The sequence below is a fragment of the Mus caroli genome, unplaced genomic scaffold, assembly GCF_978045245.1.
Source record: "Mus caroli unplaced genomic scaffold, Mus_caroli_1 scaffold_4, whole genome shotgun sequence".
Classification (NCBI taxonomy): Eukaryota; Metazoa; Chordata; class Mammalia; order Rodentia; family Muridae; genus Mus; species Mus caroli.
The window spans coordinates 38,283,551-38,308,321 of NW_028227259.1; the positions used below are offsets into that span (position 1 = coordinate 38,283,551).

A 24,771-nucleotide genomic window follows, 5' to 3' on the forward strand; every position below is an offset into this window, starting at 1 on the left:
AGCTCAAGGCTGAGGGGAGGGGCCGGTTACCTCTGCCTCTCCATTTTGCAGGCCAAGAGCCAGGGCCTGGCACTGAACAGGCCTTCTTCTCCCACTTAGGGAGACCAGATCATTCAGAAATCAGCCACCTGACTGACATCAACGCACTAGTGTGTGTGCGTCTGGCAAGAGCCATTTCCCCAGGTGCCTATGAACTCTGGTGGGCAGAAATGAATTGCAGCAAGAGCTCTGAACTCTGCGGGGAGGCTGCGGTCTGCAAGGCAGGAAGAAGCCAGCAATTAGAGGAGGTCGAGTCCGGGGCCTGGGCCTGTGGGTTTATTATCCATGATTACAGCTTCCGTTTGCACAGCGCAGCGCACAACTCTGAACACTCGGAGACTGGAGTTCCATTAGACTTCGCTGACCATCCCCAGAAACGCGAAGGGCCCTGGGGGTTGAGGGAAGAAAGCCAAGGCCACATGGCTAGAAAGAGACCAAGCTGGGATCAGAGACTCACCCCTTCCCACCACCTTCTGATGTTTTGTGACATCTGGTCTCTTAGGACTGAGTGACTTGTGTGGATAAGACAAGGCCATGCAGTGGGAGGCTAAGGGGAGGTGACAGTGTCTGAGGCTGGGCTGGTGACAAGTGAGCTCAGAGAGCCTTCAGGGGCCACTGGCTCTGCTGTCCATTGGGGAGTTTCTAAAGGTGCTGTCCAGCAGCCCAGACCTCTTCTGCTTCCAAAGCAACTCTTGCCATTCTCATGATCTTGACCCTGGAGAGCAGGGGACTCTGGGGTCTCCTCTGATGGCCTGAGTGATGTCACTGAGGAGGCTGACCTCTGCTGTGGCTGTACCCTTGCCTGTGTGTTTTCAAGGCTCTCCCCATGCCCATCTTGACTACCAGCATAGGGCCAGGGAAGTGGACGAGGCACTCAAGAGGTAAGTTTGCTTTGAAAAGAGCGTGTGTGTCCTCGTCACCCGAGGAGGGCTACAGTCTGCCTCCTCCAGCCTTTCTCCGTGGTCCCTGCACCTCCCCTGGCTTGGGTACCACTTCTGCTCTCCTCACAGCCTCATTTCCTTCACCAGCATCAAACCTCCCTTCCTTAATAGGTCTGTCCCTGCTTAGTGCAACTCTACTGCCTGTGCCTTGCTGTGGCTCAGCCACAATCTTCCCTGTCTCCAGGTGGGAGCAGCCTTTGTTTTAGTGTGTGTGTGTGTTTTTTATTGTAAAACATGTACAACATCAAATTTACTATTTAAGCCATGTTTAAGTGCCCAGTTGAGTGACATTTGTAGGTCATCCATTTCCAGCACCCTTTCATGCAAACTGTGTCATCACTGACCCCAGCCTATCGCCCCGCCTCTCCCAGCATTCTCTGCTCTGTCTCCTTGTATTTGGTGTGTGCCTTTAATGCCTCGTGTGAATGGATTCCCCCACCACCACCACCGTGTTTGTCTCTCAGCAACTAGCTTTTTTCTCACTAGTACAATGGCCTCAAGCTTCATCCGTGTTGGAACAGATAGAAAAATGTCCTTCCTTTTTCCTGAGACAGAGTCTTGCTATATATCCCAAACTGGGCTGAAAGATGTAATCCTTCTGCCTCATTCCCCCAAGTGCTGAGATTACAGGAGTGTGCCACCACACCTTGCTGACCTTCCCTTTGATGTCTGAGTTCATGGTTTGGACAAATATTGTGTCTGTTCATGATGATGGACACAGGGTAGCTAGTGCTGGATGTGGTCACTGCGGTACAGTGAATCTGGTATGGGATACCCATTCGATGTTATGATTTTGTGTATATCTCAGAGGTAGAATTGCTGTGTCTTGTGATGCTTAGGTATTCTGGGGACTGCCATGTTATTTTCTGTAGTACCCACGCTGTTGGGCCCTGGGTGGAATTGTTTCTGGGGATGGCAGCTTCACAGTAGCTTGGCTGAGGGCTGCCTTCCAGCTGCCTCTCCCTGACCTCTCCTGCAACCTTCTCACATTCCTGGGCCCCACCATGCTGAGTTTTGGAGACTTCAATCAGGCCTCTCTTGCTTCTCACAGCCACGCCTTTGCACAGGCTACCTGTCTCAGGTAGCCTTCCCTCCCTGTTCCTGTCACCCCTCATGATTCCCCATCTGGTGGCTCTCTGCTGTGCTCTTCTGGGAGAGTGCTGGAGTAGGGTAGGGAGGGCTCAGCTGTTGGCTACCCCTTGCTGTTCTGTCTCAGCTGGCACAATACTGTCTGTCTAAAGTCTGTCTCAAGTCCTTTCTGTCTATCCACTTAACCAGACACTCCTGGAAAGAGGATGCCTCCGCCAGCTGTGGATGCCCTGATCCTTCAGCTTCTGAGTCATGGAGGGGCTCTAGTACCTTATGGAAACTTCATGACTGCACAGTACTGGGTCATGTGTGCAGACATCTGGAGATAGCAGTGCCAGGCTGCAGGAGAGCCTGATGACCCAACATGGATTCTCCCCACCCAGAGCTCCAAGGCCCAGGCAGACTCTGTCTGGTGAGGGCCCATGCTAGGTTCCTGGCTGGTGCCCTCTAGCCAAATTCTCTAGATGTCTTTCATAAGGGCATTGATCTCATCCTGAGGGCCCTGCTCTGACTTCTCACCACTCAAAGCCTTCCTCCTAACAGTCACCTTGGGGACAGGTCTCCAGATGTTCGGCCTGTGACAGCCAGCCTCGGCATGCCAGACTCCGGGAGACATATGAGCACTCTGCAGCCTGGGTGGCTGAGGCCTGAGCTAGGAAACTGGCTGCTGGCTCTTGAGACTCCAGTTGGGCCCATGGCCATGCTGCTTGGTGCCATGTGGTGTGGCTCAGTGGTTTGGAAGCAAGTGCCTTGTGCCATATCCTGCATGCCCTGTCCCTGGCACCTTCATGTCTTTGACAGTGGACATTGTTGTCAGAGTCCATAGCCACCATATTGTCGGGAAGGCCAGGCACTCTGGGGGATAATGGGTTGCTGACCCACAGACCTCAGGGTAGCATGGTGCATCTCTCTAGTTATCCCTGTTGTGCCCCATCCACTGCAGGCGTGCTTCCCTACCTCAGGCACGGAGAGTGGCTGCAGGCGGTCTTAGGTTTGTTTGTGTTTTAATCATAGAATTATAGATACGGCACAGTGTCACCCACTGAATCATTTTAGGAGTGTGGCTCAGGGGCATTGAGTGTACTGTCAGTATAAGCATCATTACCTCCTCCCACCTCCCAGCTGTCCATCCTAAACAATGGAAGCTATCATACATGGTGGTGCATGCCTTCAGTCCCAGCACTCAGGTGGATACCTATGAGTGCAGGCTAGTCTGGTCTACATCGTTAGCTCCAGAGGCATAGTGAGACCTCGTGTAAAAACCAACCGGAAGTAGTCCTCCTGAGACTAGCCCACTCTTTCTCACCTTGGCCTGGCCCTCACCATTCTTCTCCTCTCAGCATGAGTTCTTTCCACTGGGGCCCTCAGGAGTGGAACTGTGATACCATCCCTGTTCTTTGGTGACTTAACCTGATGTCCTCGGGGGCCAACCATGAATGCTGTTCCACTGTGGATGAAGCATGTCTGCCTGTCCACAGCAGCCTGTGGGTCCCAGTATCCCAGGATGCCGTTGATAAATCTGAAGTCAGGTGATGGGGCAGCCACCTCTGGGGTGGGCACTGGAGCTCTGGGCATACCTACTTTTGGAGCCTGTCTTGTTTGAATTGCAATTCCTGTCCAGCAGCAGCCAGTGATGTACTTCACCCATACTCCACCACATGCTAGTTCACCCAGCACTGACTGGTTCTGCTCCACCCTGACCCTGGCTGAGCCAGTGACCTGTACCACTCGGTCCTACCTCCAAAACTCACAAGTGGGCAGCACTGACAGGTACTTGTGTGTATGTGCCTGTCTGTCTGTGTATCTCTGTTTGTGCCTATCTCTCTGTGTCAGTGTGTCTGCCTGTCTGTCTGTTTGTGTCTGTGTGTGCCTCTCTCTCTGTGTCTGCCTGTCTGTGTGTCTATCTGTCTATCTGTCTGTGTCTGTGTGTATGCATGTTCCTGTGTGTCAGTGTATCTGTGTGTCTGCTTGCGTGTGTGTGTTGTTGTGTGCACATGTGTACCTGCCTATCTGTCTCTTTCTATGTGTTGGGGGGTGGTAGTCGCATTTGCTTAGGGTGCTAGAGGTTGTAGGACTAATGAAGAAATCAGACTTCAAAGCATATTTTCCAAGTCTGTGACATGGGGAAACTGAGGCAAGGGTGGGTTTGCACAGCTTCAAAGCCAGTTCTGAGCTCTGGTGCCATTGAAGAGGTCTTTGAAGGACAAGCAAGCCAGTAGGGCTCCATCTTATTTCTAGCAGAACTAGCTCCTGCTCTATCAACTTTCCGCTCGCTTTGACAAATTTTTGGAAAAAGATTTTAAGCATGCAGAGAAATTGTAAAAATAAATTATGGCAATCACCCTGTGATCCATGTCATTGGACACACTGACTGCTGATGTATTGTTACAGTTTGCTCTTCTCTGGTCTATTTGGCTCATGTTTCCCTCAGCAGGAAAGTCTGAGAGGCATTTTGCTGGCACCTAAATGGTGAGGGCCCTAGCTGTGTGGCAGCGTGTGGTGAAGCAGAAAGGAAGCTTAGAGCTGGTCAAATGCATTAACATCTGGCCACACGGGATGGCCTGGTGTCTTAGCAACCTGAGCTCCTGATAACTCGTTCATATCCTGGGGCCCAATCAGCCCATCCTATGAGGCAGGCGAACACAAATCCTTTCCAGGGTGGAGTCCCTGTGAGCCACCCATTTCCTGTGGGCCCCACCTCACAGGGCTTCCACCACCTTGCTACTATTAACTGGGGAGCGTCTATCACGGGGCAGGGCATTCATGGGTATCCTTAAGTCTGTTTTCCTCTTTTCCCTGGAGATCCTGGCTAGGCTCACACCATGGCCTGGCTGTCGTATTCCTCCTTCTGTCCTTTATTCTAGAACCTTCTGTCTTTTTGCTTTTGTTTCTTTTCTTTTTTTTCTTCTTCCTTTTTTGTTTTTGTTGTTGTTTTTTGTTGTTGTTGTTTTTCGAGACAGAGTTTCTCTGTATAGCCCTGGATGTCCTGGAACTCACTCTGTAGACCAGGCTGGCCTCAAACTCAGAAATCTGCCTGCCTCTGCCTCACAAGTGCTGGGATTAAAGGCGTGCGCCACCACCACCCGGCTTTGCTTTTGTTTTATGTCACCAATGTGCTTGAAGAGTCCAGGCCTGTTTGCCTTTCATGCCCTGCACAGGTTGGTCTGAGTCTGTAGGCTTGCATTGACTGAGCACCATAGGCTTCGGGTAAACACACTTGTGTGCACCCTGCTACCATGAAAATTTCCTCAAATGGCCCAGCATGCACCTGGAGATGGAAGGGGAAGGACATTTCTGTAGGTGGGATGGCCATATAAAAACACCTTCTGCCAAGCCACCCTCCCCAAGAGTAGTCTTGTGTATACCCACACAGAAAAGGGCACAGGGGTTTTTCCACACCCAGGGTTCAGGAGTGGCTTCTTAGGCACTGGCCTCTGATCTGGTGGTACCTGACCCCATTTGGAGCTTGCCAGTGGCCTTCGAGCTTTATCCATGCCCTAAGCAGGCAGGACACCAGTCTGATGGGAGTCTGGCAAGGCACTGCCCTAGCCCTGGGATCCTGAGTGCCCCTTACCCGCATCTTTGGATTTCCCATCCACTCCTTGTTTGTCTTTTGTCCAGTCACTTGTCATTTCTGTGTTGATCCAGGAGATAGCTGGAGTGTGGACTGCGTTGTCATGGCAGCTGCCGAGTGAGTGGACTGCATCTTGTCTCACAAGGAAAGGAGTCACTTCTGGTTTTAGTCTGGCTCATGGAGCTGGGAAGGGTATGTGCTGAGGGGCGGCAGGGTGGTGGCTTTTGCCTGAAGGGAGCTGTTGTTGGACTCAGGCAGGGCGTGGGAGGGAGAGGAACTCTGAAGGGGGACTAAAGATTCTAGCCCTTCAGATCTGTTATTCATTTGATTACCTTGACCACCTCTGGACCTGAGAACTCTCTATCCTATATTCAAGGCTTGCCTTGACTACTCCTGCTTCTGTATCTCCTGGCCTCAGAGCCCTTCCATCCCCTCTATAGGGACTGGCTCTTGCCTTCTTCACCTTCTTGTTATCATATGAAGGTTAGTGCAGCAGTCTTCATCCCCTAGAGGGATCCACTGCTCCTGTACCCTATGCCTTCAAGCAGCTGGGAGCTCACCTCCTACCCTCTCCATACTATACTGACCAGAGTCAGCCTGGTAGGTTGCTAGCCTGTGAGTGACATGTAGGATGAGACAGACCATGCATACCTTGCCTGTGGCACTATGCCGAGCTCCATAGGCCCTCGAAAGGTGCTGAGAGCATTAGTATTCGTTCTGCACAGAAGAACATCTGCCCAAGGATCTCTGATGTCCAGCATCAAGGTTGTACCACTGAGGCTAAGAGCTGTTGGTTCCTTAGGGGCCCTGGGCATTTCTTTCTCGGGGGAGTTGTGTGGTGCACTGTCCCAGAGGTTGATGTATGGGTGAGCACAGATGGGCCGGCCTCCAGGGTGGATACAACAAAGGAACATGAGGACAGCCAAGGGCATGGGATTGAAGGAAGGTCTATAGCTTATGTTGAGCTGTTTCAAATTGCAGAGCTGAGAGGTTACCTCTTAATCTGAGAGGGCTCATGAACCCTGGCAACAAGATGGCCATTTGTACAGGGAGTCCCAGGCCAGAAGGGTAGGGATTGAGGTCTGTGGTGGCAGAGAGGATGGGATGCCCTGTAAGGTGTGAGGAGAGAGTGATGTGAATACTGATGTCTGGCTCTGGTTGATCCAACCCTGACAGTCACCTTGATGAAAGTGGGAAGAAGGGTGTTTGGAGGGAGGGGTGTGCTGCAGAGACACACCCAGTTTCCAGCCTTAGCCTGCTGCGGGCATCCAGTCAATATGAATTCATGAAGCTGGACTGGAATAGGGCAGCCCCATCTAGTCTGATTGTTGTCCTTAGAAGAGGGAAGGCAGATGGTCGACAGAGCCAGGAGGCCACGTGGGTGGAACAACCACAGACCAATGACAGCCTGATGGCCTGTGACCAACAAGGCAGGATGGAGCTGGGGTCCTCCTTGGGTCCCAGGGGAAATGTGGTCCTGGCGTTCATTGCCATGGGGCCTCTGCTCTCTGTGACTGTGTGAGAATCAATGCCTGTTATTCATGGGATTTTGCACCAGTTGGTCTGGATATTGTCAGAAATTGGCAGGGAAAGCCTGTCCTGAGGGCCAGCCCTGCCCTAGCATATCTTCTCCTCACCCTCCTGCAGCCTAGGTGGGCCACATCCCCGATTTACAGATGGCCAGACAGGCCCCAAGGAAAGGTCTCTGGACCAAGGTCACAGGGTGCTGGGTAAATGACTAAGGCAGCTGGGCAAGGACAAAGCTGTGGTGACTGAGAATACAACAGTGAGCTGTTTCCTGGCTGTGACAGAGTGTGGGCTTCCAAGGAGGCATCCAGCATGCAGCTGAGCGAGCTGGGGGCCCAGTACTTAGGACTGACATTCCTTACCAACAACTAGGCAAGGTCTCTCGCCCCTCTAATGGTGAGTTTTCTTATCCTTGAAGAGGCATGGATGTCTTGTTCACTTTAAGTCACACTGAAAGTATCCCTGTTTCTGGCATCTGAATTTACTTGTTCAAAAGTGAAGATGTTAGTCTAGTTGGAAAATCTCTCAACTGAAAATGTAAAATTCAAAATGCTCCAAACCCTAAACTTTTGGTGCTCCAGCACTGTGTGTCACAAATGGAAAATTCCACAGCACGAATCTTCATTTTCATGCACAGAATTTTTTAAAAATACGATGTGATGTCAAGTTGCATTCAGACTACAGAAGAAAGACCTGAGGTTCAGGCCTGGGTCCCTGCAACCCCATTATACATATGCAAATATCCTGAGATCCCATTATGCAAATACAAACATCCTGAGCTCAGACATACTTCCAGGAGTCTGAGTGTTTGGGGACGTTAAAAGCCGGAAACATTTGTGGTCCTGGGCATCTTGAATTATGGATACTCAGCTGTAGTCTCAACCACTGATATTGCTGTGAGCAGTGGGGATCAGGACACTGGTGTGTCAGGTTGTAAGGGACAACATGAAGCTGAGAATAAGGGCTCCCCAGGGTGAGTGGGACACTTCCCAATCCATCAGTAGAGTTCAAGAGAGAGATGAGTTAGTTAGATGAGCTGCACCAGGACACACAAACCTTTGCTCCGTCCAGCAACTGCCTCTCTCCCAGAAACATCCAGGTTCCCATGGGTCTGAAGGGCTGGGACCTAGCTTCTCGGGTGGGTGTAGGCGGCAGCCTTGGGAGCTGGCATGAGGGAGAGAATAGGAAGAAGGTGAAGTGTCTGGGTCGGGTGGGGTGGGGGTTCTACTGTGGGTGTGTGTAAACAGCTCACCTCTTCCCTTGAAATCTTGCTGTTTAGCCTGTCCCCTCCCTGCCTGGGCAGCCGTGGGGGTTGGGATAGGACGTTCCGCACTGCCGGTGGCGACCTGTTCTCTGGTGTGAAATCAGTTTAGTGGGTCGCTGCAGCATGCTTTACATAAGAAGTTGAACTGAATAGGAAGCGGCAGAGATGTGCATCCCTCACAGTAAGGACAGCTCTGAGGAGGCCTGGCACACACTTAATGTCACATTAGCCCAATCATCGCTAAGTATGGGAGGCTGAGAAAACAAAACAAAACAAACAAACAAACAAAAAAACAACAATAAAGCAAAAACAAACAAACAAAAACCCCAAACTCATCTCTCCCACCTGCAACCATCATCTGAGTTGTAAAACAGGAGCATTGCAGGTGGGATTATGTTAAGAATGCTGAGACAGGAGACAGCCCAGGATCATGACTTGAGCCCCACCCTCATCCCCTTGCTGTCACAGACATTTTTACAAGAAAGGGGAGGATGTAGAGGAGGAATAGAGACAACTCCACTGGGAAGGAGAAGCTTCCCAGAGGCAGAGGCGGGAGTCTCAGCAGCAGGAGAGGCCAGGAGGAAATCTCTCCTTAGTCCCCAGCCTAGCCTTGCCCATGCCTGAACTTCCCAGTGACCCCTCATTTGGACTCTGGTTCTAGTCTACCTAGTCTGTAAGTACCTAGTCTACAATGACCCAGTGACCCAGGGCACTAATACACCCACAGCAGAACAGCCTAAGGTCACAGGCATTCGTTGGCAGAAAATTCTTTTTTAGAAAAGAGTTATTTATATACTTCTGTGTATGACTGTTTTGCCTGCATGGGTGTATATACACCATGTATATGCCTGATGTCCACAGAGGGCAGAAGAGGGTTCTGGAGCCCCTGAAATTAGAGTTGCAGATGGTTTTGAGGTACCATGTAGGTGCTGGGAACCCAACCCAGGTAAACTGTAAGAACAGCCAGTACTCTAAAGTGGCTCTAACCGAGCACTTCTCCAGTCCCAACAATGAGTTCTTAATACTTAGTGAAGGTCTGCAGTGGGCTGGAGATGAGCTGCCCTTGCTGGGTGTGGTGGGGCCTCTGTTCCTTTTCCCTCCTCTCTCCTGAGCCCACAGGCTACCACATATGTCTTGCCATACTAGCAGAAGCATAAAGGAAGCAGGGGAGTGGCCAGGACTGCTTGCTCAGGCTTGTAATAGGAATGGGTCACATGGTCACTTCTGCCTATGAGCAGCCATTGGTCCAAGCCAACCACATGAACTTGCCTGCACAGAGTCATGGGACAGGAAAGCACTCCTAAGGGCTAGAAGCTGTGGATAATAGAGGGCAGAACTCTACCTATGATGGTTTGAATAAAAATGGTCCCCACTGACTCATGGGTTTGAATGCTTGGCCCACAGGGAGTGGCACAATTAGGAGATGTGGCTTTGTTGGAGTAGGTGTGGCCTTGGCTGGAGGAAGTGTGTCACTGTGGGGATGGGCTTTGAGGTCTCATATTCTCAGGCTATGCTCAGTGTGGTATACAGTCTCCTTCTGCTGCCTTCTGATCACGATGTAGACCTCTCAGCTCCTTCTCCAGTACCACGTCTGCCTGGATGCTGCCATGCTTCCCACCCTGATAATAATGGACTAAACCTCTGAAACAGTAAGCCAGGCCCAATTAAATGATGTCCTTTATAAGAGTTGCTATGGTCATGGTGTCTGTTCACAGTGATGAAACCCTAAGACACTACCCACAACAGGTAAACACACCCATGTGTCTGGGGTGCTGTTTTTGAGCAGCTTGGAAGCCACCAGGCAATGAGAGTGGACATGGTACAAGAGGTTCTGGCCCCTTATGTCACACTCAGGTCTCAGAGGTTTTAGGACTGTATTTCCTCTCTCTAAGACCCTCTGCATCAGCATGCAAGGGTCCATGTAGGCTAGGAATTTCCCACCCCCCCATATCCTTATCCCAAATCCACAGGAAGAAAATGGGGCACATCCTGGAGGATCTGGGGTGGGGGGACTACTCTTTCCCTAAACCCAGGCCAAGGTTCCTTATCCCTCAAGCAAACATCCTTTGGGAAGGAATATGCAGATTGCTCATTAGCGTAAACCAGTTAGGTCTTAGCCTGGATCTGGAGGTGGGGCTTCTCTTGCATGGTCACATTACTTGAGAGTGGACAGGTAGACTTTGAGATACAGCTGACAGGGAGGGCTGAAGAGGCAGTTGCTGTCAACTCCTGGGGCCCCATCACCCCACTGGTGAGCAGAGACCCCAATGGGAGCAAAGTACTTGAGCACTCAGCTGGCTTGAATGTACTTTTGGGTCTATACCATACCATCTGCTGTCCTGCTCAGAACGCTGGGACTAGGGAATCTCCCAGGAAGCTAGAGCTGGGGTCCATCTTCCAGAGAGATGCTAGCCCACTGCCTGCCCCCCATTTCCCTCCAAGGTGCATGGGGCAGGGTATAGACACATAACTCACCCACAAAGCTGGTGATTTCTCTCTCCTCCTTCTCTTTCTTCATAGCCCCTCCTTCAGGGGCTCATCTCCACCCCCAGGTGTGGGCAACATTGATATCCCAGGGCCCCAGGTTCCATAGGAAGGTGACTCATGACCTTTGCCTCCCTTCCATCCCTGTGCCCTTGTTCCTGTCCCTGAGGCCACCAGCCACTGGCAGTTATTCCTATGCTAAGAGGAGATGCAGACACAGTGTATAAAGCAAACACTAGGTGCAATGATCATCGGTCCTCCCTCTTTCAGTGAGTACTGGGCATGTGCAGAGGATGGGTGGGCTGAGTTTGCCCTCTAGCATCACTGGGATAACCTGCCCACGGGACACTGGCCTCAACATGCCCAAAGTGTTGCTGCATACAGGGCACCAGAGGCCAGTCTCAGCATACCTTTGGGTCTATCTTCCCACTTGGTACCTTCTATCTCTCGACAGTCTAACAGCTCTGGAAAGCAGGGCTATAACCATCCATGTATATACCCCTTGATGCTGCTGTTAGGGAACACTGGTACAGACTACTACACAGAACCCTGAAGGGTTGTAAGCTCACTGCCTCTGGCACAAACCTGAGGGCTAGCAGCTGCCCCACCCTGCCAGTGCCTTGTCAGAGTTCCCTTCCGGATGCTGGAAAACAGGTGCATCTCTGGGGCAGCAGTGGCAGGATGCTATTTCAGTGTTCCAGGAAGGGCTCGGCCCTGGCCTGCCTTGGCCTCGGGGGGGGGGGGGGGGTGGTAGCTGCCACGTGACCCTCTGGCTTGTCCCTGGGAGATGTGTCAGCCACAGAAGCCACAACTCCACTCCCCCAGCTGCCACCTGAAGCCTCCACGGTGCTAGGCCCAGCCTTGGAAGGAGAGCTACTGGCACTTCAGGAGGAGGCCACTCCATGGGGCTGCCTGGAGGAGGGACAGGTAAAGCTCAGAAGAGCTTTGTGTTCACACCAGCCAGCTGGGGAAGAGGACTCAGGTTCTGGCTGGAAGGGAAAATCTTGAGACCCATGGATGAGTGTAGAGGGTGGAGCCTGAATGAAGATAGTGCTGTCCAGCTTGGTGTCTTGTGATTATGGTGAAAGCTAGCACCTATAGGTGCCTATCATATACAGGCTTTGGGGACTAAGAGTGGGGTGTGGGGTGAGGGGTGAGGTGGGTGACCCCATATTATAGATGAAGAAACTGAGGCTCATAGAAAGGAAGGCCAGCAAGATGGGGGCTCTAGTACCTTTGTCCTATGTTCAGGGTGGAGTTGCTAGACCGTGGGCAGTTTGTGCCTGCCCCCTCCTTTCCCCACTTCTGTCCTCCCTCATTCTTTCGTTTCTTTAAAACGATGGTTACCAAAGGGGTCTTGCTGTTCCCCAGGGGACACTGAGCAATGTCTGGAAGCATTTGTGATGGTCACAGCTGGTGAAGGGGTAGCTAGTATATGGGAGGAGGGGTCAGGGCCCCAGCGACCATCCTATATTCATGCCCCAACTGCATGGACAGTTCTGCTAAGGAAACCATCCACTAAGGAATGTAGCAGGAATGTCCCTTCTTCTGGTATGGACATGGAGAATGGGGCATGGGGCAGGCATGCCTCTGAGATAAAAGCATTATGTCTAAGGGGCCATGTGGTAGGAGGCCCTGCAGGGTAAGCATGGTGAGAAGAGAGAAGTCTGGGGAGTCAGAGAGAGGGATGCTGGGAAACAGCTGGACTAAGAATAGAGGACTAAGGGTGGCCTGGAGTTGTGCAGCCTTCAGGGTGGCCAGCTCTGGCCAGGCTCCTGCCTCCACTCACAGTTATCCCTCTCTCCTATGAGAACCAGGTTCAGTGCTTAGTGGGTCTCTGGAGAATAGAATCCAGGCATCCCTCTCTGGCTTCCCTGCCTGACCTGTAGGGTCTTTCCAGCAGCAAGGACCATAGCCTGCATCCTTGCTCCCTGGATGTTGGTACAAACAACATATGCTTGATACTTACCTTGGTTAGAGTTTCTAGAGCAGTGGTGAAGCACCATGACCAAAAAGCATCTTGGGGAGGAATGGATTTATTTGGCTGGCACTTCCATATCACTGTTCATCATGGAAGAAAGCCAGGACAGGAACTCAAACAGCTCCTGGAGCAGGAGCTATGCAAAGGCCATGGAGAGATGCTGCTTACTGGCTTGCTCTTCATGGCTTGCTCAGCCTTCTTTCTTATAGAGCCCAGGACCCCTGCTCAAGGATGGCCCCACCCACAATGGGCTGGACCCTCCCCCATCAATCACTAATTAAGAAGATACCCTATAGCCAGATATTATGGAGGTATTTTCTCAATTGAAGTTCCCTCCTTTTAGATAACTCTAGCTTGTGCCGAAGTTGACATAAAACCATTCAGTATAATATTGCAAAATATTGCCCCAAAGGAAGGACAGTGGCTACCACACCAGATGGCCCAAGGAAGGAGGGCTCATGGAAGGCCTCAGGGCTGGCTGGGATGGATTGACCACTGGATCCTTAGCCCCTACTTCTCTGCTATCATGAAGATGCCGTGGATGCTGGGGCTGGGGGACATGTGGCCATCCATTTCCTAAATGGCTGTCTCCTGTGTGGGAGCCGATGCATTCAGTTCACCCATGGCACAGAGCAGACAGCAATAGCAAGAACACCACACCACCTCCTGCAACTGCAATCCATACCACTGCTCCTCAGAGGAAGAAGCCAGGAGAAGACCGCGGAGAGCTGGCATCTGCTGAGGCAGACAGCGGCAGGGCGGATGCTATTCTATTTATGGGGAGTTATAGAAAGAGCTGAGATGTAAAAGGCCAAGATAAAAAAACTGGATAAATATTCATTATCTCAGATTGGGCAACGGTTTCTTAGAAATGACTCCAAGAACATAAACTACGGAAGGAAAACCGGAGAAATCAGGTTTTTCTCAGAGCCGAAACCATTTGTACTGCGAAGAGCCCTGTGAAGAAGTGACGGTACAGTTCGGAGGGTGACAGGACCTGCCAGTAAGGGTGTGAGTGAAGCTTGGGGCACGGATCTCAAAACTGTCACAGATGACAGCCAGCTTAGTTGGGAGGAGAAACCTGAGTCTCCAAGGAAGACATCTAAATGAATTCAGCATCGCCAACCGGGGACGGCCAATCTAGATGAGGTAGCGCCTCATCTCCATTAGGATGTTCAAGATAAGGGGTTGGAGGTCCCCGGGGTTGGAGGTGATAGTGGAGCTCAGGATCCATGGGAAGAGACCATGTCCCGAAGTAGTTAGAGCTGAATAAAGTCCTTCCTCAGAGATCAGCAGGCACGCAGAACATTGGCCATGAAAGTCAGGGCCTCCCAGGGCAGGTGTGGCCTCTACACTGGGAGAGGACATACTGTGTATGCCACCTCACTGTGACACCTGGGACTAGAATGGTCACCAACAGCATAAGGCACTGGGGACATCATTTCCCCCAGTTCTTGGTGCTCTTCGGGTCTCTAACAATAATGAGCTTCTCACGTAATTACAAGGTATTTTTATCGCTGTATCTCCGGAAACTGGCATGGCATGGCCAGGACCGGTCACAGCAGGCTGGCCAGCCGTGATGGGGTATTGGTGAACCCTATCTGACCTTTATCATCCTTGGGCTCGGTGACTGGATCCTGCTGGCACAAGCAGGTTGCCCGGAAGCCTGCTTCTTGGGCAGAACCTCAGCCCAGGAAGGGGGTCAGCTTTCCAGGTTCCCAGCCAGCAGTTCCGATCTTGGCTTTAATTAGTTGATCAGGAAATGCCTTCCCAACTCTAGTCTTCCTTGGACCCGCTGAGGAGGACATGAGAAGAGACAAGAGGTCAAGGGGAGGGAGCCCGAGGGACGGAACTAGCTCCTTCAGGGAGACACTAAGGCCACCCCTGCCCTGCCTGTCTCATGCTGTATATCCTTGCTAGGTTACAGAGCCCTTCTGAGCCTTGTATCCCTTAGATGGCTGACAGTTAACAATGCCTCTTAACACTCGTTGGTGGCAAGGCAAGCTGCACGCCAACTGTGTGCTCACCCCCAGCAGGTGCATCTGGAACTCTAGTGTCATCCGACGACCCGAAACAGCCTGCATTGGTGATGGGCCGTTTGCTCAAATCCAGTGTATTTCTTTGTTTATGCATTAGTTCTCATGGAGCCGAGGCTGGCCTTGAACTTGCCAGGTCTCGGGAAATGACCTAGAGCTCCTGATCCATTCCCAATTTATGCAGTGCTGGGGGTCAAACCCAGGGCTTCATGCATACTAGGTAAGCATTCAACCAAGTGAGCTTCCTTTCCAGCCCGCAGCTGATTATTCTAGTGCTACTGATTTGGGTGTATCTGAGTTGGGTCTCTTGCGACCCTATTGCTTTGCGTTGGCCTCAAAGCCAAGGCTTCCAGGGTCATTTGGACTACATGAAGGCTCACATTCGGTCTAGTGCTCTCTCCAGGCTGGGTGTGTCTCCTAGTCACCCATCTACAGAGGCCCATCTGAGGAAACTGAGAACTGGTTTAATCAGATGTCTGGCTGTACCCTCTGCAGCTCTGGGCTAGTTTGTGGTAGAATGAGCCAGTATTGGTCCTGGCTGGCAGGATACGGTTGATTGCCCCACATGGACTTCCTGTTTCCTATTAGATTTGAGGAGCATCTGTGGGCATCTGCTGCTGCTACTGCTTGAAGCACAAGGTGGTGTGACATGGGGACACACACCAGGAAGAAGCCACCACAGACCTGCATGGCTTGGATATGGATGATCTGGGGGCTGGGGTGGGGCGTGGCAGATGCCCACATAGCCCTGACCTTCTGGATGCTATTGTAAGAGCAGGTGCCCCGGGCTTTAAAAAGCTGAGTCTTCTGACAATGAAATGCCATCCTATAGAGATACGGGTGGCTAACAGTGCTGATCAGCTGCTCGAGGGTTCACGAGTCATGGGCTTTCAGGCAGCCACAGCCGGTGCTCACTGGAAGCCACAACCAGAGGAAGCATCTGGGGCTACTTCTCAGCGGTTTTCTTCCCGGATCTTGCCGCTGGAAGAGATCATCCCCATTGTTTCCTCTTCATCAGCCCCCACTACGGGCCAGCCCCGTGTAGCCACCACTCTCACATGGATAATCCACAATGCGTGACAGTGAGTGGGTCATAAGGGTTCTTTTGGCTCTGCTGCTCCAGGGGTGGGCATCCCACAGGTGGTGTGCGAGACTCCCATGGTTCTGCCACAGGTGCTACAGACAGGGTGACTTAGGAAACATTGCTGTGCTGTCCCATAGTCCTGGAGGTTAGAGTCTGAAATCTGGGTGTGGACAGGTGGGACATACTGCTGGGGCTGCTGGGTAAGAATGAGTGAGTGGATGGAGTCAGTGAGTAGGGGCTGCTGGGTAAGAATGAGTGGGTGGAGTCAGTGGGTAGCTGGAGTCAGCTTGTGAGTGACCCCATGGTATGCGAAGGTTCTGTGGGAGGACCTGCTGCAGGGGCTGGCCTAGGTGTGGCTGCTGTAGATAGTGGATGCTGCTGCCGTGAATGGGGGACTGTAGGGGTGCCGTGTGGGCTCTAGGCATTGTCATGGAGCTCAGCTCTGCTTGGCTGGCAGACAGTTATTGGAACTCTCCTGATTGCTCTGAATTGGTTTTTCTTTGGGGTGGGGGGTGGGGAAGGAAGCCACAGGGTATGAATTCCAGCAACCCAAACCTTTTTGGGAGTGAAAAGCCCTTTGCAATGAAGCAGCACCTAGGTCTTGTTATGTTCATCCATGTCTTAGGGACACATTCAGCCTCAGATGTCCCTGGTGCGGAATCCTTGCACAGTTCCCAGTGACTTGACTCGACTTGACTGGGGACAGTGAAGGAATGAAGAGAAGACACATATATATAATGACAGAAATACTGGGTTTGGGCGGGCTGGGGTTCTTCGTAGAGAACCCTCAGCATCTTAAGAGCTCCTAGTGTTTACTATTTAGAGTTGAAGAAAGAGGTGGAGCTATTCCATACAGATGAACAAGGAGGCAGGGTTATTACATACAGATAAATAAGGAGGCAGGATTATTATATACAGATAAATGAGCAGGCAGGGTTATTACACAGGTGAACAAGGAGGCAGGGTTATTACATACAGATAAATAGGGAGGCAGGGTTATTATATACAGATAAATAGGGAGGCAGGGCTATTACACAGATGAACAAGGAGACAGGGTTATTATATGCAGATAAATAAGGAGGCAGGGTTATTATATACAGATAAATAGGGAGGCAGGGTTATTATATACAGATAAATAGGGAGGCAGGGACACAGATGAACAAGGAGGCAGGTGTATGGTATACAGCTGAATTAAGGAGATGGGGTTTAGCGAATGTTGATAAGGACAGTCTCTGTAGGGCAGCAGTCTTCAGGCTGTAAGCACCCAAGGGAGAGACAGTTATGGCAGACATTTTCTGCCTGTCCTATCAATGCTCTCACTTGGAGGAAAGGCTTTTGCCACTTTCCCCTGGGGCTGGGGTTTTGGTACCTGACATGACTGTGCCTGTGTTAACAGCAAACACCCATTCATGATTCCACACGCTCAGGGCTTCCTCCACTGCCCACACCCTGGACGATCTCCTCCATCACTGGAGACGCTGCACTCTTCCAACCCTGTGCCTGAGCATTCATACAATGGCAACCTTCTGTCCATGTCAGGCAGCACCAAGTAGGCTGCCTTCTGCCAGGCGTCATGGGTTTGGCCATGTCCAGGGCTCGTTCAGAGTCACTAAGACCCTGGGACACTCCCTGGTTGACATCATATGCTCCTGGAAGGGCATGGGTATAATGGCAGGATTGGGACACAGACAGGCCAGTGGAGGACAGCTATTCACAGGGCCATGCAGTGACCCAGACCAGCATGGAAAATATGCTCACTTCTGTCCCAGAAGGAACCACCCAAATCCCTAGAGTCTCTGTCTCATGTCACTTTCAGTGGCCCTCCTGCCTGCTGCAGGTTCACCATGCTGCTGTGTCTACCTTCAGCCCAGTGCCTCCCCCAAGCTCATTGTCACTCCAAGGACCAACTGAAAGGGAGAGGCAGACTTAGACATCACCATACTCTCTGTGGGTGAACCAGAGCCACAGGATGCTCACAGAAACTTGTCATATCTTTAGCACATAGAAAATTCAGGAATCCCAAGCCAGCTGTTCGTGCAACATACGAGCTGGGAGGGTCTCCAATGCTGCCTTGGCTGTTAGACTGTGATGGCCAGTAAGAACACTAGCCTGGGCTAACCCCACCGTAGCCTGGGCTAGCCCCACCTCCCCTACCCGCTCCCCTTTTTTCTACTCTGGAAAATAGTAAATATAACCAACATGGGCTTCTGGCCACTTGCTGAGCCACAGTCCCCATTCAGGAGTCCAGGGACAAAGATAGAACTGGCCCTTTCTCTACCTCAGTGGGCCCCTTCAGAACTCACCAGACTAGCTCCAGCTTGCAGGTGTACCAACAGAAGCTTTGAGAGCTTGGCCATTTCTCCAGTATCATGCCGCACCAGCAGGAGGCTAGTCGAGGGGACCAGAGGTGTGGATTGCAGTGGGTTCCTGTGGGTGTTGTCCCCACAGCCTGTTTTCTTTACTCTGCCAATGCTCCCTGGTGCTGGGATTGTATTGTCCCAGGGCTTAAGTGTAAGTAGTCACAGCCCGGTGTGACTGATCCCTACCACTTGAGTTGGTGCTTTCTGTTATTATCACAGTGAGAGGTTGATAACCACCCATTAGAGCCCATCTAGAAATTATAGAGCAACAATCCTGCACACTTGTGTTTAGATCTTGGGTGGAGCAATGCCTTTTGATTGACAGAAAGGGCAGAGTTCCCAGCATGGCTTTCCACTCTTGTCACACTCTGCAATGCTGTAATAAGTGCACTAGGACTGTTGGGACAGCATTGATATCTGTCATTAACAAGTCTCTACCCTGAGCATAGCTCTATCAGGGTCCGAACTGGTGTCATGGGTTTGGACAGATGGGATGACATGCCTTCATCATTCCGGTGCCATCAGAGTGCTGTTAGGGCTTCCCAGTTCATTCCCCTCTCCCAACCCTAAACTGACTCTCTAGACTGGCTGGCCTTAAACTCACAGAGATGTCTGCCTGTGCCTCACCCAGCAGCCACTCACCAACGGTCACTGGGTTTGTCTTTTCCAGAAAGCCATAGTGGAAAGCATGGGCTGTCGCATTTCCACATTGGCAGCTTTCCCTTGGGGACATGTGTTTAAGGTCCCTGTGTAGCTCTTCAGGGACTGGCATCCAGTTCTGCTTAATGCTAAGTCACCGTCCATGCCTGGGAACTTCTCCCTGTTCCTGCTGGAGGCCTGCAGGAGGCTTCTTCTGCCTCATCCCGATCCCTCAAGTCCATCATGGCAGGCTTTGAGTCAGCGCCTCAGAGGCTGTGATGCATCACACTTGATTCCTTCCAAGGCTTTCCCTGTCCGGGACAATCGACAGACAGACAGAGACTCTCCGGCATGCACAGCTCATGTGCAGGTGCCTCCCCCGTGCAGCCAGCCAGGTGTGAAGGCCTGCCAGCCTGGAGGAAATCCCAGAGGACTCCCCAGAGGCAGAGGCACAGGGATGTGGAGGTGGAAGAGACAGAGGGGCCTTCAGCTCAGGCTCCAAGGAGCCTGTGTCCAGGAATGACAAGACAGCTCAGAAGTCACCACCAGCTGTGACCCTGTGAATCAGAGCTGGGGATGCCAGGGGCCACTGGAGATGGACAGGCACTGAGAAGTCAGCATAGATGCCCAGAAATGAAGCTGGCACCAGATGACTCTGGGAGCACTGATGCCTGGTCAGCTGCCCTTCTGGAAGACACGGTGGATGCCCCACTTTGGACCAAGCAGCCCGAGGGTCCTATTCCATGGCCCTGCTGACCACAGGCTCTAGAACAGCCTCCTGGGAGCAGCCGTCAGTCCTGTGAAGCCCCTTCCTCCCGAATCAGACCCCAGTGGAGCAGGATGTAGGCTTCTAGGTCTTATGTGAAGTCTTTTTTTCCCAAGTGCAACACAGTGAGTGGCCCTCTGATGGGACAGCCATAGCTGGGTCCCTGGCATGTACCTAGCCAGAGTTACTGGGATAGGCAGCTATGGGGATGATTCTGAATCACCAGAGACATTTAAAAAAATAAATAAGTAATCCTGGGTCCTTTGAATCCTAGGCCCTGGCATAGATCTTAGGGTTGTACCATGCAGGCCCCCCAGAATCCTCTCCTGACTCTCCTGATGGTGCTTCCAAGCCTTGGCATGGCTGGCCTGGGCCCATTCAGCTGTTCTTGGCCTCAGGTTACTCTCTTGTGAGGTAGGCACCATGCTGGCTTCAGGGGAGTGTCAGGAGGGTTGGATAGACTTCTTTGTACCCAGTGGGTCTGGAGCTGAGCAGGACGTTAAGAAGGCGGTAGGTTACACTTTTGTGCTCCCTGGTGACTGACTTCACAGAGTCCAAGCTGGAGCCAGGGAGGGGGAATCTGTGTCCAGCTCAGCCCAAGCCAAGCAAGGAGGACAGGAGACGCCTGCCTCAGAGGCGCCTGGGCCTTTGTTGGCTTTGTTTGGGTACTTTATTAGTTGGAAAGATTGCTTTTTTTTCTTAACAGTTGTGTGCCCCTGGCTGCCAGACTGTCTTTGACCTTCAAGGACAGCTTGTTCAGCTTGCTCTGGGCACTTCTATATTTGGAGTGGTTTTAGAGAGGCAGGGTCACTGGATGAGACACACCACACCCCTGCATCCTGAGTCCTCCTCTCTCTGCCTCTGTTCAGCTCCCCGTGCCTCCATGGATGCCTCATACAGCGTAGGACAGCTGGGGACTGTTCTCTGGGTGCCCTCCTGCCTGTCTGACTGTCCTGTTTCAGAGCCTCAAGTCATCTACAAGTATCCAGAGATGGCAGCATTCTGCCTCTGCTGTGAGAAACATGGCCCCCTCTAAGCACTGGCAGGGATGGGGCGAGAAGGGAACAAGTAGGCTGAGCAGGTTTGCGGTTGCCTCTCCATGGGTATACGTGACCTTGCTAATCAGCAACTGCCCCACATTCTAGGAATGAATCCCACGGGGGCAAAAGGCCCACATGTCCAATCTGCAGCCAGTTAACCAGCTTGAAGGGACGCTAGTAAGAGCTTACTGGTGTGGAGGGCCATTCGTGGTGCAGATCTTCCTCTGACCACCAGAGGGCAGCACCACTACCGTGACCATAGCTCCAGGCTGTTTAGTGGCCAGGGTGGGGTCTGGCCAGCAAATTGACACTCTTAATATAGCTCTTCCCTCAAACCAAATGCATATCCAGTAACTTGGGAACTGGTGCTAGGGATGAAATCCAGGGCCTTTGCATGCTAGGCAAGTATCCTGCTACTGAGCTATACCCAACCCCCATGTATTCCTGAAAAAAAAAAAAAAGGGTTGATCAGTGTTATGGAAAACTTCAGTGTTTGCTGGGCTGGTTGCTAAGCGAATCACTTTGCCCTTGATCCAGCATTTCCCCAGGACCAGGGGATGTGATCAAAGGGTGGGTGGATGGAAAGGACAGATGGAAGGACAGATCGAAGGCAGAGGGTGGGTGGATACCCAAGGACAGATGGGAAGGCAGCTAGAAGGTGGGGTGGTGGGATGGTGGAGTGGTGTGGACAGGAACTCTCTCAAGGTCGCAATCCCACAAGAGGCAGAGCTGAGACTACATTCCACGCTCGTGTAACCCCACAGTCCATGGGAGCCCCAAATCTGAACATGACTTCTCACTCCACCTGGCCTTGAGCCAGATTCCCATCATATAATCCCTGTCTTGTCTGATCATGAGAAGATGCTGCCCATTGTCCTTTGTGTCCCAAACTGGATGGACATAGAAGTTCTGGAGAGCCACCCCACCCTGCATCACAAGAGCCCCCCTCAGTGACCCAGCTATGCACAGCTGTGAATGACTCCAACTGTGCTTCCTATACATAGCTGAAGGGCCTGGCCACACTGAGCCTCTCGAAATCCAGCTGAGCCAGAGGGCCTGGCTCTCTGGTCTCCCACCAGCTTTCTCTACTATGAATTGGTGTTTCTGATCCGATTCAATAGGGAAGGGGTTACAGGGCTGGTGTGGTACCATCATGGCCGAGGTGCTGAGAGGGTGTGGGGATGAAGGGGAAATGGCTGCACCCAACAGCAAGGGATGTGGGCTGTATCATGTCGCTGCTGCGGGGACACCACTGTCACTGCGGTCATCAGAGTGACATAGGTCACAGAGGGTGGAAAAAGCCCTGTGGCAGAGGGAGGATGAAGTGAGGCCCATGGTGGATAGCAGACTGGGTAAGCTGAAACACCAACTGAAGGCAGATGTCTGAGGGGCAGGTTAGGGGTAGTTTGGCTTCTATGGTGATCCTAGGTAGGAGGCAGAGGAAAGGCCAGGCAGCAGCTATAGGTGAGCAGTCACATCCTGGCCTTGCTGGATCATGCTGCAGAGCTATGGATTAGCCCCTGGGCTATTACTGGAGATAGCAACTGCCTTCTGTTTGACTGACTGTGACACGTGGACCCTGGTTATGTGGTGGATGGAGTTGGGTCCCTGGCACGTGGCTGTGAGTCGTGGATCCCCACCCTGCATCTATGGTCCCTGGACATGGCTGCACATTTGTTCTCAGTGTGATGCTTCAGACAGTGGTTGACTAAGATTACCCTGATGGGCTGCTGTGGCTAATGGTGGGTCCTGCCTACTACAAGGGAGAGGGGCAGATGGCCAGAGTGCACCATCTTGTCCCCACCATCACTTGCCTGTGTCCCGTGGCTGCAGTAGTGAAGGTGAGCAGCGTTGGATGGTTGGGCAGGTTTGAGCTGAGGCTGTGCCTATATTTTTCTGTACTTGATGATGGAAACTTCACCTCACCTTTGCTGGCTTCTGGAGATGCCAGCTCTCATGGCTCATGGTCCTTCCTTGTCAAGATTAGCTATCCTGTACCTCTCTGACCTAGTCCTTAATCACATCTCTAAGAAATGTCCTTTGATGTCATCAAGCCATACTGAACAGCCAATGACCTCTCCTTTGTCTCCTTAGCTCATGTCTAAGCTCCAGAGACCCCAAGTCCCATACATAGTTATAATGTTCCAACAGACATCTAGGTACATTGCTGGGATAGCGAGGTCTGTGCATTGCCAATTGTGCGGTCTATCTAGTCAATCCCTCCCCTCTGACTGCAGACCCATTTGGTCCCTGTGTGGCAACCTGGGGCTTGTGGCTCTTTAGTTCCTCCAGTCAACTGGTTTTTCCTTCAAGCTAAAACTTGAGAGTCTTTGGACACTTCCCAGGTACAGGGCAATTGAGGGGTAGACCTAAGGCTTCCACATCATGATGCAGCATCCTGTGAACTGACATCTGCAGATGCTTTAGCAGGCAGTAGGGGGAGGGGTGGATAGTCATGCCTGGTCCTGGGACTATAGTATAACCCTGGCTCTTGAACCATAGCCCTGGTTTTTAATGCTTCCTTCAGCAGCCTACCTGGCTGTGGCTGACTCTCAGGGGACACTAACAATGTTTACTCCCATGTTATGGAACCCAAAGGAAGAGTGAAACCAGCTCTCAGAATGTTGCAGCTGATTTTGAAGAAGAGGCTAAGGGTCCCAAGGCTGAGAGGTGGCTAGGTTCTCTGGAAGTGATGCTGCTCTTAGACTCTGAGTGTCAAAGTTATGCCAGGTGGATGCAACAAGGGTTAGCTGCTCTTCAGGAGGGGACAGAAGTTGCCTTGCAACTCTAGAGGTACACAGGGACATATTGGGATGTCATAGATAAGTATGCAGAGAGAGGGATAAGACAGCTCACTGGGCAGAATAACCACAAACAGAGCCCACAATGGTTTTGGCTCTCAGAACTGTCACCTGTCATACAACCTGAGTGTCACTTGATCCCAGATGGAAGGAGGAGATGGACCACCACCTTACTCCCTATGGGACCAGCCCTGTGGGTAGGGGCATGCTGGAAGGCCTTCTGTTTGCTCTCCCTGTGCTGAGTGCCCCTCACTTTAACCTGACTCCTTTCTCCCCACAGTGTCGCAGCCCCAGGCTGCTCATGCCCCACTGGAGAAGCCGGCCAGCACTGCGATCCTGTGTAACACCTGTGGGAATGTGTGCAAGGGAGAGGTGCTGCGTGTGCAGAACAAGTACTTCCACATTAGGTGCTTCGTGTGCAAAGGTGAGTGCAACCTAAAGATACAGTGCTTTTAAATCAAGAAGGTGAGGACAAGAGGGGTTAAGGTTGTGAGCTGAGCTTTTCTGTGGCCCATGCTCGGCCACGGAGTGACCTGAGCCAGGCTTCTCAGCCAGAGTGCCCCAAACCAGGCTTCCCAGACACCCTTTTCCCTTTTTCTCCGTCCAGAAAGCTCTCTGGACACACGGAGCTTCTGCAGAGTTTTGAGCCATCTGGTGTGGCAAAGGAATCCTCAGGGGGTGGGAGTGGGGGTCGGGAGACTCCGGGTCTGCAGATCATGAGGCTGGCCCAGGATCAGGGAAGCCATCTTTGGGTCACCAGGGCACTAACCAGAGTATCAGTAACCTTTGCTTGCTGTGCAAAATCAGTAGTTGGGGTTCAGGGGAGCTCGCCACACCAGATCCCGCCGCATCTCTCATGTAGTAGTACTGAAAATGTTCTAAATGAAAGTCATTGGTTTTTCCTTGCTTATAAAAAGTAGCCTAAAAATACAATGGTTTTAAATCAAGAAGGTGAGGACAAGGGGGCTAAAGCCGTGAGCCACGGCTCTGCAGGGAATGTGACCTGCTTTGGAGCCTTCTCCTCTGCCCTGCATTTGGTGTGCATGCTGGGGACCAAGCATGTCTCCACCCAACACCCTGGAAATGTGAGAAAACTACCCACAGGGTACAGTGAGTAGGACCCACCCACTGGACATGGCATCCAGA

The 24,771-nt window shown here is 51.9% G+C and overlaps 1 protein-coding gene across 6 annotated transcripts in view; it reads left to right on the forward strand.

Annotated features, from left to right (window-relative positions):
• Positions 1–24,771, forward strand: part of Ablim2 (actin binding LIM protein family member 2) — a 124,072-nt gene that overhangs the window by 16,474 nt on the left and 82,827 nt on the right. For all 6 annotated transcript variants that reach the window (XR_015046919.1, XM_085836636.1, XM_085836637.1 and 3 more), the window contains exon 2: positions 23,906–24,049. Coding sequence is in view for 5 of the 6 variants with exons in the window: in XM_085836636.1 (XP_085692762.1) it covers positions 23,906–24,049 (144 nt within the window). In the remaining variant the exon portion in view is untranslated. The remainder of the gene's footprint in view (positions 1–23,905; positions 24,050–24,771) is intronic.